Source organism: Mesoplodon bidens (genome assembly GCF_964165515.1).
Source record: "Mesoplodon bidens genome assembly, chromosome: 1".
NCBI lineage: Eukaryota > Metazoa > Chordata > Mammalia > Artiodactyla > Ziphiidae > Mesoplodon > Mesoplodon bidens.
In genome coordinates, this window is record NC_138176.1 from 34,135,973 (window position 1) to 34,155,007 (window position 19,035).

The 19,035-nt window shown below is 43.6% G+C and overlaps 1 protein-coding gene across 4 annotated transcripts in view; it reads right to left on the reverse strand.

Moving 5' to 3' along the window:
• Nucleotides 1–19,035, reverse strand: part of PLCE1 (phospholipase C epsilon 1) — a 312,833-nt gene that overhangs the window by 73,558 nt on the left and 220,240 nt on the right. For all 4 annotated transcript variants that reach the window (XM_081236637.1, XM_081236638.1, XM_081236639.1 and 1 more), the window contains exons 5-7: nt 14,524–14,669; nt 8,138–8,396; nt 5,599–5,804 (exon numbers count right to left, since the gene is read on the reverse strand). In XM_081236637.1, the coding sequence (XP_081092763.1) occupies nt 5,599–5,804; nt 8,138–8,396; nt 14,524–14,669 (611 nt within the window). The remainder of the gene's footprint in view (nt 1–5,598; nt 5,805–8,137; nt 8,397–14,523; nt 14,670–19,035) is intronic.

Sequence of the window (19,035 nt, forward strand, 5' to 3'; positions counted from 1 at the left end):
TAGTTACAGATGCATTCACTTGAAACTATTCAAAAACATTAGTTTTTTTTTTAAATTTAATTTTACAATAGTTTTAGATTTGTCGAGAAATTGCAAAGACAGTATACCCCACATCCAGTTTTCCCTATTATTAACATCTTACATTAAGGGTGGTATATTTGACACAATTCATGAACCAATACTGTGATATATTATTATTTATTAAAGTCTATACTCTGTTTAGATTTCCTTAGTTTTTTACCCATTTGCCTTTTCTGTTCCAGGATTCCATCCAGGAACCCGTATTGCATTTAACCATCATATTTCTTTATGTCACAGTTTCTCAGACTTTCCTTGTTTTTGATGGTCTCGACAGTTTTGAGGAGCAGTGGTCAGGCATTTTGTAGAATGACCATCAATTAGAATTTGCCTGATAATTTTCTGATTTTCTCATAATTATTCTGGGGCTCTGGGTTCTGGGGAGGAAGACCACAGAGGCAGAGTGCCATTCTCATCACACCATATTCAGGGAACATACTATCAACACGACTTACTCTGTTGATGCTGACCTGGCTGAGGTAGTGTTGGTCATGTCCACTGCAAAGTTACTTAAAAAAAAAAAAAGAACTCCTTTCTACACTGTAATCTTTGGAAGGAAGTCACTGCGTGCAGCCCACACTTAAGGAATTCTGCTCTACCTTCTAGAGGGTGGAGTGTATACATAAGTTATTTGGAATTCTTTTGCAAGGGAGATTTGTCTCTTCTCCCCTATTTGTTTGTTTATTTATCATTTACGTATATGGACTCATGAATATTTATATAATACTTTGGGTTATAATCTAATATTACTTTATTTTGTTGCTCAAATAGTTCCAGGTGGCAATCGGGAGCTCTTTCAGTTGGCTCTTGTAGTTCTTTGACGTAACCTCATTATTATGGGTTTTTTTTTCCTCAGCATTTCTTTAGTTTTTGGCACAAGATGCTCCAGGCTCATCTTGTGTATTTCCTGTCCCAGTCCTAGAATCAGCCATTTCTCCAAGAAGTTTTGCTTTCTTTCACTGAAGAATGTTATTAGAAATCAAAATTTGGGTGCTAGGTGCAAATCCACTCTTTTTTATGCACTTTTTTTTTTGTGGAGCACAGGCTCCGGACGCGCAGGCTCAGCGGCCATGGCTCACGGGCCCAGCCGCTCCGCGGCATGTGGGACCTTCCCGGACCGGGGCACAAACCTGTGTCCCCTGCATCGGCAGGTGGACTCTCAACCACTGCGCCACCAGGGAAGCCCTAAGGTGCAGCATTTTAAAGAGGGTCAACAATATCGGTTTTTTTTTTTTTTACATCTTTATTGGAGTATAATTGCTTTACAATGGTGTGTTAGTTTCTGCTGTACAACAAAGTGAATCAGCCATATGCATACACATGCCCCCATATCCCCTCCCTCTTGAGCCTCCCTCCCACCCTCCCTATCCCACCCCTCCAGGTCATCACAAAGCATCGAGCTGACCTCCCTGTGCTATGCAGCAGCCTCCCACCAGCCATCCATGTCACATTTGGTCGTGTGTACATGTCAGTGCTACTCTCTCACTTAACAATATTGTTAAAAAGAACTTGCAGCTCCTATATGACCCAACACTCTTCTGTATACATGTAAATATTCTTAACTTCCATTTTCCTACAATGGTGCTATATGCTACTCTTATGCCTTCATGACATACTCACACAGGCAAAACTCATTATTCTTCATGTTGGTAAATTTGAAAAGTCATTATTAATGAGCTTTATAGGTCATATGAAATGTAATTGGAGTATTTTTAGAATTCAGATGTTCCTAAACTACAGGAACCAGAAATTTAAAAAGTTGAGGGTTCTACAGTGACAAGAAATGCCTTAAACATTGTAGGAGAAAAGATCCTGCCTCCCTTGCAGTTGATCACGTGATCAGGTTCACGACCCAGCTCTGCTAGGCACCACTTAGGCAAGTGACTTCACCTCACCTCTCCAGGTACCACTTCCTCATTTGTACAGGGAGATGATGAGTTGGATGAGTTGACCTTAAGATCTCACTGACATTCTGAGATTCTTTCAACCCTGTTCCTTTCCTGCTGAGGTCTTCAACTTCTTATGTTCATTTTTTCTGGGGTTTCTGTGAGTGTTCTGAATGGGTGTTCTGGCAAGAGTAGCTGAGATGTTTGAGAAAAATTATTAGAGCACCCTTCAGGCTGGGCGAACCAAAGGACCATGAGATTGCCCCTTCTTTCTTTGATGTCATTTTCACAGGGTTGGTGGCTGCCATAGGAACAGGGGCTGGAGGTTATTGTTTACAGAGTCTTTGTTTCAGCCAAATCAACAACAAAGCACAGTTCCCATGGGTTTGGGGATCTGGAAATCCCTTTTCCACGTACAACCCTGTGCTGGATATTCTAATGCGGGACTCTGGATCAGGAATGGATTCCCAAGTCCTGGCAGATGGTCCCAGAAACAGTGCTCGCTGATCTGGTTTCTGTGAGTTTTATTAAATACCCTCACCCCCATCTTGTGCATTCAGTGGTTCTTTTCAAAACAGCAGTCGTGTGGGGTAAGAAAACTTACTGGTACTGAGGTGCATAAATTTCAGTGTGAGGATTTCAATAGGACTTCACAGGTTTTGTAAAAGAAATATTTGCATTTTTGTGCTTCTTTTCCCTTTGTAAGAGTGCTTACAAGCGGAGTCTGGAAAATTGGAAGTGGAAGAGCAATGATCTTAGGATGTAGATGATAAAATGATTAGGGAGGAGACGAGGGAATAAGCAGAAAATTGGAAATAAAGATTTCATGAGAGGTGATGTTATGAGGTAAGAAATTTATCACTTGAAGGAATCCCAGGCAAAAGGAAAGGACTGTAAATGAAAGCTCAGAGGCTTGGTCTCTGAGGCTCAACCAAAGGTAGCATTCCTAAAAGTATTTTAGAAAGACTGACACCTGTAAGTAATATATACACCTACACACACACACACGGCCCCAAGTGAAGGCTGTTATAAAACAGAGTCATGTGAAATTTTATCTATTCAGGGATGATGTATCCCTTATAGTAGGATTTAAGGAAGGAATTTCAGCCAGATCTCAGTATGAGGAACAGGCATGCTTCTCTCAAACATCTGTTTGATTTTTCTTTACAAATACTGTGAATCCCGATTCCCTCTTTCCTATGGTCACTATCTCAGAACAAAATTTAGTCACTGTAAAGCCTATACAGTATACATTTCTATATGTTTTATTTTTTCCTATCCTATTTTCCTTAATATCTTCAATTATTTATATTTATTCATATAAGCATCCACAAAATATTTTTCCTTTTCCTTAATATCCTCAATTATTTATATTTATTTTTGTAAGCATCTACAAAATCTTTTGTGGGAGGATGTAGATATATACATAGATACCTGTGTATAGAGACAGGTAGATAGAGGTAGATATAGATTAAGGACTTAAGTGGCTATGAGATGCTTCTTTGTGCTTATTTGTAGATGGTCCTCTCTCTATACATAGAGTGGCACCAATGTCAGCAAAAATTAGTGAGAAAACTTTCAAATAATCTTTGACTTGAGATCAACTAAGAAGAACAATTGGTAGAAGCTACTTGTGAGATTTGAGCTTTAGGGACGAAGCATTGTGTTAAGGGTGGTAGTGGTTAATCTTTGAGCACCTGGGTCTTCTATGGTGGAATGAGCTAGGAAGCGAGTTTTGAAAAAAAGCCCAAAGACTTTGGAGAAACCTGGAATACAGGTTCACCTCCTTAATAATAGCATTCGGGATTCAGACACAAGGCATTCATTTGTGTGTTCACAACTGATTCTAAGGATCTAGCACTACAATTCCAAAAAAATTATTTTCCGAAAACACTGTCCTCCTTCCCAGTGTAGGCTCATACACACACACACAACCAGGAAAGGCTTTGCAAAACAAACAGCAATGTCTCACAAGGACTCGGAGACAACCGCAAGGTATGACACATGAGTACTCAACACAAATAAAACCTTTTGTGGCCAAGATGTCAAAGTCAGTAGATGTCATACCTTTGGATGGTGCTCAAGGATTCCTCCAGCTGGGCCAGGCTCTGCCATTTGAGTTGGGCTTGACCATGAGTAAATGGCCTTGAAGAGATGCAATGCCTGCCCTAAGACCACTGATTTCTGAACTTCTCATCTGGTCGTGGGTTAAGCAAGCATGTCTGGCTAGATTGCCATGCTTGTCAATAAATAGCAATTGAAACAACTGAGCAATTACAAAGCTGAAGATGCCACCTGAACGTGAGTTACCACCTGCCTTAGAATCATCAGAGGTTGGGGGGAGCTGCAACAGTGCTTATTTCTGGGTATGACTAATTCCAACCCTACTAACTCAGTATATTTGATTTAAAAATACGTTAATACTCACCTCTGTGCCCCACCTAGTGATGAATAAAACCCTTTTTTAAATTTTATTTTTTTAATTGAAGTATAGTTGATTTATAAAGTATACTATGGATACTATTTACAAAGGATACTATATATCCTTTTTCATATTCTTTTCCATTATAGTTTATTACAAGATATTGAATATAGTTAGTTCCCTGTGTTACACAGTAGGACTTTGTTGTTTATCTATTTTGTATATAGTAGTTTATATCTGCTACCCCCAAACTCCTAATTTATCCCTCCCTCTGCCTTCCCTGTTTGGTAACCACAAATTTGTTTTTTATGTCTGTGAGTCTGTTTCTGCTTTGTAAATAAGTTAATTTGTAACATATTTTAGATTACACATATAAGTGATATCATATGATATTTGTCTTCGTCTGACTTACTTCACTTGGTATGATAATCTCTAGTCCATCCATGTTGCTGCAAATGTCATTATTTCATTCTTTTTTATGGCTGAGCAGTATTCCACTGTATATATGCACCACAACTTCTTTATCCATTCATCTGTCAATGGACACTTAGGTGCATGTATATTTTCAAATTAGAGTTTTCTCCGGATATATGCCCAAGGAGTGTGGGATTGCTGGATCACATGGTAACTCTATTTTTAGTTTTTTAAGGAACCTCCATATTACAATAAAAACCATTCTTATAGAAGCTATGAAATAAAGGATCATGGTTGTAATCCTGAAATTTAATTTGTTAAATTTTTAGAAATGGCAGGATAGCTCTAATTTTTAAAAAGAGGTAACAGATAGCAAGAAGTTAAATTATGAGCAGTAATTTTAGAACAGAGCAGCCAGATTAGACAGGTAAATCCTAATTCAGAATTGGGAAATTTTAAAGATAAAGAAGCACAGCTTACTGATAAAGGTGGTGAGTTTTTATTAGGTTTGATCTGAAACCAAACTGGAGTAGGAAAAAGAAGAAATGAGCATCCCAATTTTTTTTTTTTTTTTGCGGTACGCGGGCCTCTCACTGCTGTGGCCTCTCCCACTGCGGAGCACAGGCTCCGGATGCGCAGGCTCAGCGGCCATGGCTCACGAGCCCAGCCGCTCCACAGCACGTGGGATCCTCCTGGACCGGGGTACGAACCCATGTGCCCTGCATCGGCAGGCGGACTCTCAACCACTGCGCCACCAGGGAAGCCCAAGCATCCCAATTTTTAAAATGTAAAACTTACTGCCATCGGGCTTTATCCTTCAAGGAATTTTTCCTAGAGCTGCTCCCCTCACTGGCGCTGTCCTCTTCCTCTGTCTCCAGACTTCGACTGCAGCTCCTGATGATCTGAAAGATGCTGTTGACGGTGGACTCCTTCTCTGAATTCTTTAAGCCATTCTGTCCCACTCGTTGTAAGAAATTATCTTGTCCACTATAATCGGCTACAAACTACAGAAAAATATATTGAGGATTTGTGATTGCAACTCCACATACTACATCTTAATAACCTACTTAGCTATGGAAACGAAATCGTAACAGTCATAAATAATGGCATTTGTGCCTATTTTACTGGGGGAAAGAAAACCTCCAGGAAAAACATTTTTTTCCTTTCACCGCATGAAATACCAAAACTCACTCTTGTTTCCACGAAGACAACTTTAGTCCCTCTAGGAATCAATACTCCACTTTGAATTTACAACATAAAAAGCAATATTATTTCAAGGTTCCCTAGGGAGAAGATTAACCACTTTACAGAGGAAGGACAGGGTTATTTTATCCTTGTAGTGAAAATTGAGAAAAACCATGACAAAAGTGTATTATTCTATGGACCTGGATAAAATTACTGGGGCCCAAGAAAATGATGGAGAAAGGGGGACATTTTGCTTTATTTCCCATATATCTTACTGTAACACAGAGGCTTCCTGCTGGTTTAAAAGCTCTTATTGTCTGTATTTTTAATTTTTTTATAATTATTATTATTTTTGAGGTATGCGGGCCTCTCACTATTGTGGCCTCTCCCTTTGTGGAGCACAGGCTCCGGACGTGCAGGCTCAGCGGCCAGGGCTCATGGGCCCAGCTGCTCCGCGGCACGTGGGATCCTCCCGGACCGGGTCACGAACCCGTGTCCCCTGCGTCGGCAGGCGGACTCTCAACCACTGCGCCACCAGGGAAGCCCTGTCTGTATTTTTGATCAGGAAGTTTTTCCCATCAGAAGTCAGAGTGAGACAGGCTGGGACCTGGGACCCTTTGCTGGGACCTGGGACCCTTTGCTGCAGTGCTGGGACCGGGGAACCTTTGCTCCAGTGCTGCAGTGCTTGCACCTGGACACACCTTTCCTCCAGCAACAAAATACAAAGAAACTGTACGGGACTAAAAATAACCGGGTGCATGCACAGTTGGGGCAAATTCTAGACCCAGAAGATACAAAGAGACCAAAAAAACCCAACTGCCACTTTTGAAGAGTGGGGAGCAAAAGCAGGGTACTGAGCATGCCCCATGCACACAGCACCACCAGAGGGGTTGGCAAAACACCTAAGCCACCCCTCTGGCCCAACCCCTGGACACATGCCTACCCTCACCCCATATAAGGAAAAAGCTCTCCCCATCCCCGCTCAGGGAGCAAGCAAGCAGGGGAACCTATTGTTTGTTCTCACTCCCCTTTGCTGCAGCAGGGGCCCCAATAAAGCCTTGCCTGAATTTCTTGTCTGGCCTCTACTCAATTTCTATTGATTGGGGAAGGCCAAGAACCCTGGTCGGTAACAAGAGGGGCAGCTAGGCCATGAGATAGGGTGTTCCTGCCTTCTGAGACTTGAGGGAGGCGGTGTGGGTGCAGCTTGGGGGGGCTTGCTTTAAGCTTTCTCCTCCATTTCTTGCACTTTATCCCCCCCTCATAAGCCAGGGAGATGCAAGCCAGTAGTGCTGCCGGCACCTGTCAGAGGTTCTGTCTCCCTGATACCAGGCGATGCTTTTGTTCCCTGGTGACCTGGAAGAGGCTGCAGTTTTAGGAAGTTTTCCCACTGCCACTGAGAAGGGCTGTGTGTGAGTGTGAGAGTGTGTGTGTGTAAGGTCAGCAGTGGGTGCTGTCACCATGGTGAGAATGACTCTAGATTTCGGTGTGGGACTTCCAGGTATGGGACTCCTCAAAACTCTCTGTAAAGTTCCCACCTTTTAGTCCCTTCTTTCGTTTCTAAACACTATATAAGAGATTTCCATATCTTCTTCTGTTTCTCAGTGCCCCTTCTCTCCAACGCTCAATGCTCTGTCCAAGCTCTGTGGTCTTCTCCACGCTGGGGGTCAGGAATGAGAAGCAATGGGCCAGGGGGAACAGAGGCAGTGCGATCAGGAGCCCGGAGCTCGTCCTTAGAAGATGTACCAGATTCCCACAGAGGAGGAAAGGAAGGCAGTGTTGACTTCCCTTCAGTCTTTCTTCCACTGATCCCAAAAAGTTACCACTCTCGCTTGACTTCTCATATCCCCTGCACCCAGACATTCCCACCCAATAAGAGAGAAGAAAACCCCATCAACCTTTAAAAAAAAAATCAGGAAACAATACCCATTTGCACTTGTACTTTCACACTGCCCCATTAAAGCTAACTTAATATTAAGCCCCAACAGTGTTAGTTGGCATTCTTTTCTCTGGAACGTTCAAGGACCTGGTACCCAACACAACAGTGACAACGGATAACCCTGGGCTCAGAAAGTTCTCTTTTCTGGCTTTAGTGAGTGACAAGCCAGGCGGCAACAACGACTCTCCAGACCATGAGGATTTTGAAAGGCCTCACCTCTAGAGTTTCTTCTTGGGAATTGTACCTCGGGCAAAGCTTCATGAGGCCAGAGGCTCCGTCAAGCACCTCACAGAGCTCCTTCAGAAACACCCCGCAGAACGGAACCACCTTACAGCCGGGGATGTGCAGTGCCCGAGTCACCACCTTCCTGTACTCGCAGGAAGATTCATGCTGGGCCATGGCGTCCTTCAGGCTTCTCATCGTCTCCAGGTCAGACTGGTCCATAAATTGCCACATTTTTAAAACTTTTCTTGACCTATTGCAAGTCAATGACATTTTTTATTTTAGACTGAAGGAGAAATAATATAATTTACAGTAAATAGCCTAAATTCCATACAAAATTCATTTTATTTCATGTTTTCTTTCTGTTTTAATATTTATTTAGGATTCCCCAAATGATGTGAATATTACTTTAATAAACTGAAACACAAAATTAAATAGGACAGATACATACAAAAATACATGTGGGTGGTGTATTGGTGGTGCAGTGGTTAAGAATCTGCCTGCTAATGTAGGGGACACGGGTTCAATCCCTGGTCCGGGAAGATCCCACATGCCGCAGAGTAACTAAGCCTGTGTGCCACAACTACTGAGCCCACGCGCTGCACCTACTGAAGCCCACGTGCTCTAGGGCCCGCGTGCTGCATCTACTGAGGTTGCGAGCTGCAACTACTAGTGCCCACGTGCCTGCAAGCCCGTGCTCCACAACAAGAGAAGCCACCGCAATGAGAAGCCTGCGCACCTCAACGAAGAGTGGCCCCCACTCGCCGCAACTAGAGAAAGCCAGCGCGCAGCAACGAAGGTCCAATGCAGCCAAAAAACAAACACACACGTGTAGGAGGAGTTAATTTCGGAAGGTGGGCACTGAACTTAAGTTTGAGTTTTTCTGATTTCCCAAAAGGGAAACTTCCTGGGTAATATGGTTTCTACAAGTATTTATGGAGGATCGCCTGCAGAAAATGTGTTCCATCCACTCCTCTTGATCTTTTAAATGTTATTGGATTAGGCCAGTCCCGCAGTGATACCCACGAAGCCTGTTTTGACCTCTTCTGTTGAATTGCTTCTACTGAATCCAGCTTTGACATTAAGTCACTGGCCTGTCTTAAGGAACATTATCTTAAAGTATTATTTGCAGAATAGGATATTAAATGAGATTTTTCCTATTTTGAAATTGCTGCTGAGAACAACAGCTGACATTGAGCCCCACCTTCTAAAGAGAGGCAGTGGGTTGGCACCAGGAGACCCAAACTGCTCTGCCCTCAGAGGTCTCCTACCCTCCATCAGCAGAGGAACTGGGTCTGAGCAGCCACGTAGGGAATGCTTCTTTGGAGAGGGCTGTCAGGGCACCACATGTGAGAAGGAGGAAATCACCCAAGTGCAGGGGCTTCAAGGGAACTCCATGGAGAGGCTGATCCATGTCCCGGCAGTTTGTTGGTCAGAGACTGACTGGTGTGTGATTTGCTTGGGGAAGTCTAACGATGAGAGGCTGCCTTGAGCTGCCTGATGGCAGCATGAGGGAGAAGGTTCCAGAGGGCATGGCTCGCATTTGCAGACTCTGGGTGGGCAAAGCGCTGGATGTTTCTGTGAGTCAGGAATGGACTCTGAGAGTCAGTGGGGCCTGAGTTATCTTGAAAGGTCTGCCGGTGAGGTGACCTTAGTGGAAAGGGTCTGTGAGGGTAGGACTTCCAGAACTAGACACTGTAGCAGGGAGGACTGAGTAGTCAGCCAGGCCAGAGGTGCACTGCCCCTTACCAGGTAACGGTGCAGGGGGGTGGTTATGGGACAGTGGGTGAAGTTAAGGCAGGTAACTAGGAAGTAACCCTGAAACCACCCCTCATGGCTCTCAGTGGGGGCTCCAAGGCCAGATCACCACTGCCCCAGTCAAGTAACATGGGCTCCCTTTACCCCTCTACCCTTCTCCTCTCCTCTCCTGCCCATTTTTTCTGCAGGGACTCTGAGTTGGAGGGAGAGGAAGAGAAAAGATAAACCATATCTTCCCACACTCCCGCAGCTTTCTGAGACTGGTTGGGCTGCAAAATTGGGGAAAGAGTGAAGCTTTAAATGAGAAGTTGAAGTTTTGATTTATATCAGACTGGATTAAAAGATCATTATGTAATATCTAAGATATCCAAAAGGCATAAAGAAGCACAACATGACAAGCACCCACACATCAACCTCAGTTTAAAAAAATAAAGCATTAATAATCTGATAGAGGCCCCAGTGGATTCCTCCATGAGCATATCCTCCTCCCTCTCACCACAGGGGACCACAACTGCGACTTGAGAGCTCTCCTTCCCTTACAATTCCTGATGCTTTCCCAACACAGGCAGATATCGCTAAGCAGTTTGTAGAACTGTTTGTGCATTTTTAAACTTCATACAAATGGTGTCACGCTGTAGGTACTCTCAGGCAACCTGCTTTTGTGGCATTGCCGTACGATTCTCAGGTTCATTCACGCTCACGGGCGTAGGTGAATGAGACTGCTTATTAACCACAGAAGTGACGGGGAAAGACCCAGAGTCCCCAGAGACATGACCCAGAGTTGGGGGAAGGAGAGCCAATTGGCAGGTTTGAAAGATAGTGAGGTCAGAAAAATAAAACTGTCTCCTGATTTCACCCCATTAAGTTTAGCTTGTTCTATAACCAGTTCCTTATAAGGTGGTGAGAATCCTTTTGGGGCCATGGAGTAGAGGTTTAAATAAATGAAGTGAATACATGAATGAGACTTGGTTCTCATTATTTAATCATCCTTCTTTCAGTGAGTAATGGAGCCGTCATAGTACTCTGGGGGGCAAAAGACAAACCTCAGTAAAGATCAATGATTTTTTGTTAGATTGAGAATTGACACTTTTAAAAAACCTTTATTTCTTTTTATGATTATAAAGGTAGTAGATGCCCATCGTAGACGATCTGGAAAATCCCAAAAATATAGAAAATCCATCCATAGTTCTTCCACCCACAGACAACATTAGGTATATTTCCTTCCCGTATTTATTGTATTTGTGTCTCTCTGGTCTAAACATTTTATAAATTTTGTTGTATAAATATTGCTGAGGTTATTAAGGATAGACTGCTTTGTTCCCATGTAGTTTTACGTATTTTATGTTACTTGTTTTCCAGTGATATTAAAAATTTTTTATAAACATAATTTTTGGTGGCTAAATAATATTCCATTGTATGACTGCATCATGTTATTTCCTTCATTTTTCTATTGTTGTTCATTTGGGTTATTTTATTTTATTATTTTAAAATTGAGGTGTAGTTGACACTTGGGTTATTTTATATTGATATTAAAATTGAGTAAATCTTGTTATATGTAAATCTTTGTACTTCTAATTGTTTCCTGTAAACAGCTGAGAATTTAGTTTGAGGAAGCAAAATGTACAAAGTATACAGAAAAGCAGTCACTTAACAGTAAGCACCCCCTTCTCATATAATCGTTTTAAAAATAAAAAACTTTCAGTTATCTTGGTGTAGTTCAATTACCTGTAATCTAAATATTTTCAAACCTGAAAGTACACACATGAGCTCTTCCTCCATTATCATTCCTTCATAAGGACATCTAGCAACTTACCTCCTGTATATATTGTTCCAGCCAAAGAGCTATTAAACTTGGTACTTTTACCCATCTATTTGTAAAGATCAGTTCAGTTTTAAGCCAAATATAGGAGCATGAAACTAGGTCGCAGTGGGTCTGGGGTGCCCAGGAATCAGTGGTGAGGTTAGCTCGTTTGGGGTTATTCCTCATCTAAGAAAGAGTTACCTGACTCTATGGACTTCTTGGATTTTGAATTCAAACTAAGTTGGGTCTAAAAGTCCCATTCACCCAAGGCCTCCAAGGGTCATTCTGAGGCCATTCTTGTATCAAGAGAGTCTCTAATAGAGCGGTCTCCAACTTTTTTGGCACCAGAGACCGGTTTCGTGGAAGACAATTTTTCCACGGAACAGGGGTGGGCAGGGGGATGGTTTCGGGATGATTCACGCACATTACGTTTATTCTGCACTTTATTTCTATTATTATTACACTGTAATATATAATGAAATAATTATACAACTCACCATATGCAGAATCAGTGGGAGCCCTGAGCTTGTTTTCCTGCAACTAGATGGTCCCCTCTGGGGGTGACGGGAGACAGTGACACCTGAATTATGTTGCTTATGTCCAGTCTACTCCATAAGATGCAGCTTAACTGTCACTTGCCACTCACTGATGGGGTTTTGCTATGAGTCTGCAAGCAATTGACTTATTATAGTCTCTGTGTAGTCAAACCTCTCTGCTAATGATGATCTGTACTTGCAGCCACTGCCCAGGGCTAGCATCACTGTCTCAGCTCCATGTCAAATCATCAGGCATTAGATTCTCATAAGGAGTGCACAACCTAGATCCCTCGCATGTGCAGTTCACAGTAGGGTTCGAGCTCCTATGAGAATCTAATGCTGCCACTGATCTCACAGGAGGTGGAGCTCAGGTGGTAATGCGAGCGATGGGGAGTAGCTGTAAATACAGATGAAGCTTCTCTCGCTCACCTGCCACTCACCTCCTGCTGTGCGGTCCAGTTCCTAACAGGCCATGGACCACTATCGGTTGGAGACCCCTGCTCTAATACATGGTGTGTGGCAGCCAACCTCCAAAGATCCACACTTCCTGCTGCAGTGCGGTCCCCACACATCATGAATCAGTGCTGGTCCTATGTTACCAGTCCAATATGGCAGAAGTGACAGTGTATTACTCCTGAGGCCAGGACATAAAAGGTACTGCAGCTTCCGCCTTGTTCTTTTAGATCGTTCACTGTGGAGGGAGACAGCTGCCAAGCTGGGAGGACAGTGACATCCCGAAGAGAAGATGTGAAGTCCCCAGACAAGAGTCTGCACCAGTTTTCCAGTCAAATACAGAGCATAAGCACCATTAAAATAGGACTGTTTTATCATAATATGATCATTCTTTTTTTAAAGAAAAGTAACACAAATTCTTTGTAGAAAATTTATCACAAAGAGAATCAAATCATCTGGATAAAGCCTCCTATTCTCCCAGTATTTTTCCTTCTTTCGAGCTATGCTTGGTGCATTTGTATGACCATTTAAAATGCCAATGACATGATCATTTGAGTTTATTCTTAGTTGAGAAAGTTCAAAAGGACAGAAAAATTTCCAACTCAGAATTTTCCCCTCCACCCCCAACCCTGAATCCCTATGTAGGGCCTGGAGAATCAAAGAAAAACCTTGAAATCTTATGAAGCAAGATCTATTTATAGATCTATCTATAGATTTATAGAACCCTCAATGGGAAGGTGAATCTCAGACAACAACAACAACAGCAATCACAGGTCCTCTTTCTGGAGCCTTACTACATGCCAGACACACATACTCAATCAACACTTTACATTATCACATTAAATCCTATGTAAAGGGGTAGGTGCTTCTCATTATTGTCCCCATTTACAGATGAAGAAACTGAGGCTCAGTGAAGTCAAGTAACTTGCCCAGATCACATAGCTATTCGGGGGGCGGGGGGAGCCAGGATTTGATTCTCTGCTATTCTCATTCGACCATTCATACTCATCTCCTTCACACCACACTTTCACCTGCAAGAGTGAGAAGCAGCTACTTTGTGCAAGGTAACTGAAGCTGAAACAGAATAAGGCGGGAGGCTTTATTGGCAGAATGGTGATCTTATTATTAGCTTGATGGATAAGGCGTAAGAGCAGGATATCACAGAGGTTAAGGGCACGGACTCTGAACTCAAGGTGGCCTGCCGTCACAGCCCAGCCATGCCAGGTGACCTTGGGCGAATGACTTAATTTCTTCTTACCTTAGTTAGAAGTTTCTTCTTTTGTATGGTGTGGGAATAATAATAGTATCTACCTCAAAAACTGTTCTGAGAGTTAAAAGATTTAATGCCTGGAACACACTTAGCCCAATGCTTGACACATAGTAAGTGTTCAATAAAAATGAGAGCTAACATTATTCAATGCTTATTATCAGTGGTGGCCACTGTTATTTTTAAGGGCAGTCAGTAGTTGGGAGCTTACAGTGCTGGGGTAATTCGTAAGGCAGAGCTGGGAAGAGATAGGTTACAGTGGGGCTTACAGGGCAGGCAGGGGAAGAGACAGGTCAGTGATGGGGTTGATGGAGTTATGCAATCAGATACTTAGCTTGGCCAAGAGCATGGGATCGGAGCAGACCCAGCGAATTAGGATCGTGACTTCTGAATTCTGCAGCATCTTTGAGGGACACGGATTGTGGTGCTAGCAGAGGTTATTTCCCCCAAATAATCACGACCAATTGCCTGGTTTGGGTAAATATGGTTACCCAGACAATAATTCAGTGCCATGCAGCTGGTAAGAGGAAACCCCCCCGAAAACCATATTCCCCACTGCCCATACCTGAGGCCGGCCAAGAACTCCATGACGGCGTTGTAGTTGCCCATGTTCCAGCAGCATTTGGCCACGTGCACCAAATACGAGAAGACTTCTCGCTTCTCCTCCATGGAGCCCGCCGTGAGGATCAGCCACGTCACCCAGGAGCTCACCTGCAGAATGCAGAGAGGGGCGTCCACTGAAACCATGCGCTGGAAGCTTGATACATACTTTTCCATAAGAAAAATGTTATTTTTTTAAAAAGTCAGTTTAGTATTAGGAAATGAAGGACCCAGCCAAGAGACTGAATTGAAGCTCTAGCTCCATCACTGCTTTGCAATGGAATTAACCTCTCTGTATTCTTCATCTTCATCTTTAAAATGAGGCTGAAAGGTAATTTATACAATCCCTTTTCAGCTATAAAATTCCATGAGACCATAAGAAAACAAGGCCTAAGGATAACTATGATTTAAATGTATGTGACTGAAAGAGCAAGAATAAATGCAATCAATGCACTTAGCCCATAAATGAAAGTCCATTTGTCAAATAGTAAAATGTGTAATATTAAATGAAAAAATGCAAAAAAATTTTTTTGAACTGTCTTTCACAAAAGCATTATCTATTATGTTCCTCAAATGACTAAATAATAGAACCAATATAGCACTTCATATATGTTAACGCATGTATCTCTCACAACAATCCTAAGAGTCAGGAACTATAACTATGTTCATTTTATAGATGACGAATGAAGGACAGAGGGCCTAAGAGCCTTGCTCAAGGTCCTCAACCAATAGGTGGCAAAGCCTGAATTTGAACCGAGGTGTGTGGCCCAGAGGTGTCCCTATTAACCACTCACTAAATGCCTAATGTATATACTGTTCTCCTGCCCTAGGCTTAAATTTAGTCTAATGTGATTTGTCTTTTCTACCACACAGACTGGAGTATAATATTTAATAATAATCTACTACTAAAGTCCCCCCTTTATGGTATGCAGCCTCAAAATCCTTTGCTTAATCGCTAAGATTATTTTGCTGCTACCTGTACTTTGGTGCTTGAACACTAGTGTTCACTTACGTTACTTTCTCCATCCTGGCTAAGGTCTGGGCTGATAAGTTCAGTTGTTAATAGATCAAAGCCTTGGTCTTGACCCCACATGGCCCATTAGTTGTACTTGGTTTAGCAACAGTGCTGAAACCTGGGGAGCAACTCATTTCCCTGGCTTGAGCGAGAGTGAAGCCTGAACAGAGAAGCCTGCAGGGAAAAAAAGAGTTCAAGGTCTAAGGGAACCACTTCCTTGACTCCCTCCATCCAAAGAAAATGAAAGGAATGAATGGCATTTAGTGCTGGCAGCAACCACAGAGGGCAGTCCAACCCCATTCTTCCAGATCAAGAATCCAAGGCTCATGGGAGAAATGATTTGCCAAGGTCACAATTCTTGATGTCAAAGCTAGGACTCCCAGGCTGGTGCTCTTTCAGCTGATGAAGGGAGCTAGTTTTTGCTTTTTTTTTTTTTTTTTTTTTTCCGGTACGCAGGCCTTTCACTGTTGTGGCCTCTCCCGTTGCGGAGCACAGGCTCCGGACGTGCAGGCACAGCGGCCATGGCTCACGGGCCCAGCCGCTCCGCGGCATGTGGGATCCTCCCGGACCGGGGCACAAACCCGTGTCCCCTGCATCGGCAGGCAGACTCTCAACCACTGCACCACCAGGGAAGCCCGGGAGCTAGTTTTTGTAAACTTGGCACTGGTAGGTCCTTCTAAGCACTCAATAAGAGACGCACATTTGAAGACAGAGATGGAATCAAAGGAGAAGGTACCGAGAAGAGTACCAAAAAATGATTAAAAAAATGAAAAAAGCAGAACAGATTAATGCTAAACATGTCTTTCCTCTCCCTACACAAAAACAAATAGGGAAATAGCAACAGAGAGTCTCAGTGCTAAAACAGGGTTATAATCTGGTAGCAGCCAGGAGCACTGCAGTAACAATCCGTCTCTTCCCTTCTGAAATTTGCTGAAGCAAAATGTGATGGGCCATCTGCCACCCCTGAGCCCAGCACGAGGCCAGTGGGCTCTAAGCAGGCACCACTGATCTCTACCTGCTCTGGACTTGGCTGAACTCTCGTGAAACATCAGGAGAACAGATCTGGAATCAGACCCCTAGGACAAGCCATAGTCCAGATCATCCTGCAAGGAATTAAAAGCCTCTTGGAAGAAGATAACCATTCGTTTGATCTCCTTGGACTGCTCTGAGTACACAGGAGCCCTTTGGGATTCCCAAAACCAGCCCCTCTCCTGCGGCTGTGAGCAATCTCTGGCTCACTGTCTCCAAGCTTTGTCCCTTCACCTGGTTACCCAGCCAAAAGTCACCAGGCTGGTGAAACTCTGGCTCTCTAGACCAAGACATTATTTTGCCAGTAAAGACTGAGTGTCATTAATGCTTCCAACCAATTCTTCCTTTGGTGTGATTAGTTTGATAAGCCCTATCCTGCTCTAAGAAATCATCAGAAAACACTCAGAATCATAACATCATTGACTCTGAGCTAGAAATCCAAATCCATCTCCTTAAAATAAAAATGAAACCCTGAAAAGTTAAAATGGTTCTTCAAAGACACCCGACACATTAGTTCTTGAGGCCTCTGCCTATATTCTTTCTATGGCTTTAGCTCCTTTCCTATTGAAATTGATGGCAAATCAGTGTCTTTGCAAAGTCTCTGTACTTTCAGGCTATTCTGGTACCACACAGTGACTTATTAGTGTAGTGACCTGAAAGGGTTAACATATCTTTCCTTGGAGAGACCTGCTTCACAGAGCAGACACAGACCACCAAGTGGTTTGTGCCTCAGTCCTGATCATACAACCAGATTTATTTCCTATCAGTCAAATCATTTTTCATATACTTTCCCACAATGCTAGGAAAAAAACAGTGATAGCCATATTTCACATGGAAACCTAATTTAAGCCAACTGTTCTGTCTCTGAGTGTGAGTCCCCAGGGCTTGGTTATTGAGATTACGTAAGCACTGTTATTACAAACACACAAACACACACACACCCCAACATCTGCTTACAGACTTCAGGGACAATTCTTATTGTGGCCTAATGTATTCATAATTCCATAGGCATTAAGTAATGAGAGTGTCAGCACTAATTATAAAAAATAAATGACACAAAAAGGAAACGAGCATTCAGTGATGACTGTAAAATGTAGCCCAAAGCATAAACATGGTCATATTTACTAAGTGGACAAGGAGATGTGTTGCCAATCCAGAAAGAATTTCAGGACACTGAAATCACACAGAAAAACACAAAAATTGCATACATGTACAGTACTATGACTCAAACATAGGGAGCAGTCCTAGAGCAGAAAGGTGTTAAATGTGGCAGATTATTTTGCCTTATTTCAGTGGTCAGCACAGCATAAAGGGAGAATCTGGCTCCCAGCCTAATTCTTTAAGCGCTCCTCCCAGAGGCTCTGTGCTTACCCTGATGACCCTGACCCCTTCCTACATGCCTACAAGTCCTCCACAATTGTTTCTTTTCTTTCCTTCTCAGGCCTTTCTCAGTACTCTGAGGCCCAGCCAAAGTGAAGAGCTTGCCCCCTCTTCTCACATCAAATGCCTTACTGGTATCACACAAGCTTCGTTTGGGAGGAATGTTCTTGCTCCATTCAAAATGACCTTTCCCTGGCCCACCATGTCTTGCCCGTGTCCTTTGCAAAGCCAAATCCTTATCTTGGCCCTTGAGGCCCCTGTCTGTTCTCCAGTCTCACCTCAGCTCTCTCCACACTCCTGCTTTTAGGGAGGTGAACCAGGCTTTTCCCACCCTAGGGATCTTGCACTGGTTGTTCCTTCTGTGGGAAGCGCCCCCCCTGCCCCATCCCTCCACCTTTGATTTAGCTAATGTTGACTCATCCTTTGGGCAGAACTGTGCTTAGACCTGCAGTCCGACCCCCTGCCCATGCCCTGAGCTACAGAGGCCCATGTTGGCCCTCATCCAGCTGTGTTCCCCCACAGAGTGAGAAGCCTGTAGGGAGCGGGGAACCTGTCTGCCCACTGGCTGTGCACCCACCTCCAGATCACTCACCCCTGTAGACCCAGGATTCCCAATCCCCTGTCCAAACGGCTCACTTCCAGGCCGGCAAGGGCCTGTTTTCTAGATCAGTCCTCCTGAGGGTAGATCATAACTCTAGGCCTGAAGGCTGGCCAAGTGGGGAGGGTGGTGTATTGATGGAGTTTACACTTGAGGCCTGAGGTGTCCACACGATACACAGGCATACGAGCCAGGATGGAAAGAGGAGGTGGGAAGGCCACAGGCGGGCCTTCCTTTGTACTTCGCGGTGACTTCCCTAAAGTCAGGGTCAGGGCTGCCTTCAGGAATCTGATGAAAGCCTTGCTGTCTTGAGGAGGCCTGCCCTGATGTCCCACCTGGGCTGGGTCCATATGCTGTGCATTATGTGGTGCCCCAGACTCCCTGGGCAGTCAGCACCGTGTTCCCCAAAAGGCTGACTTTGGGGTTGCCGTGCTCAGCAGCAGCAGAGCCCACTA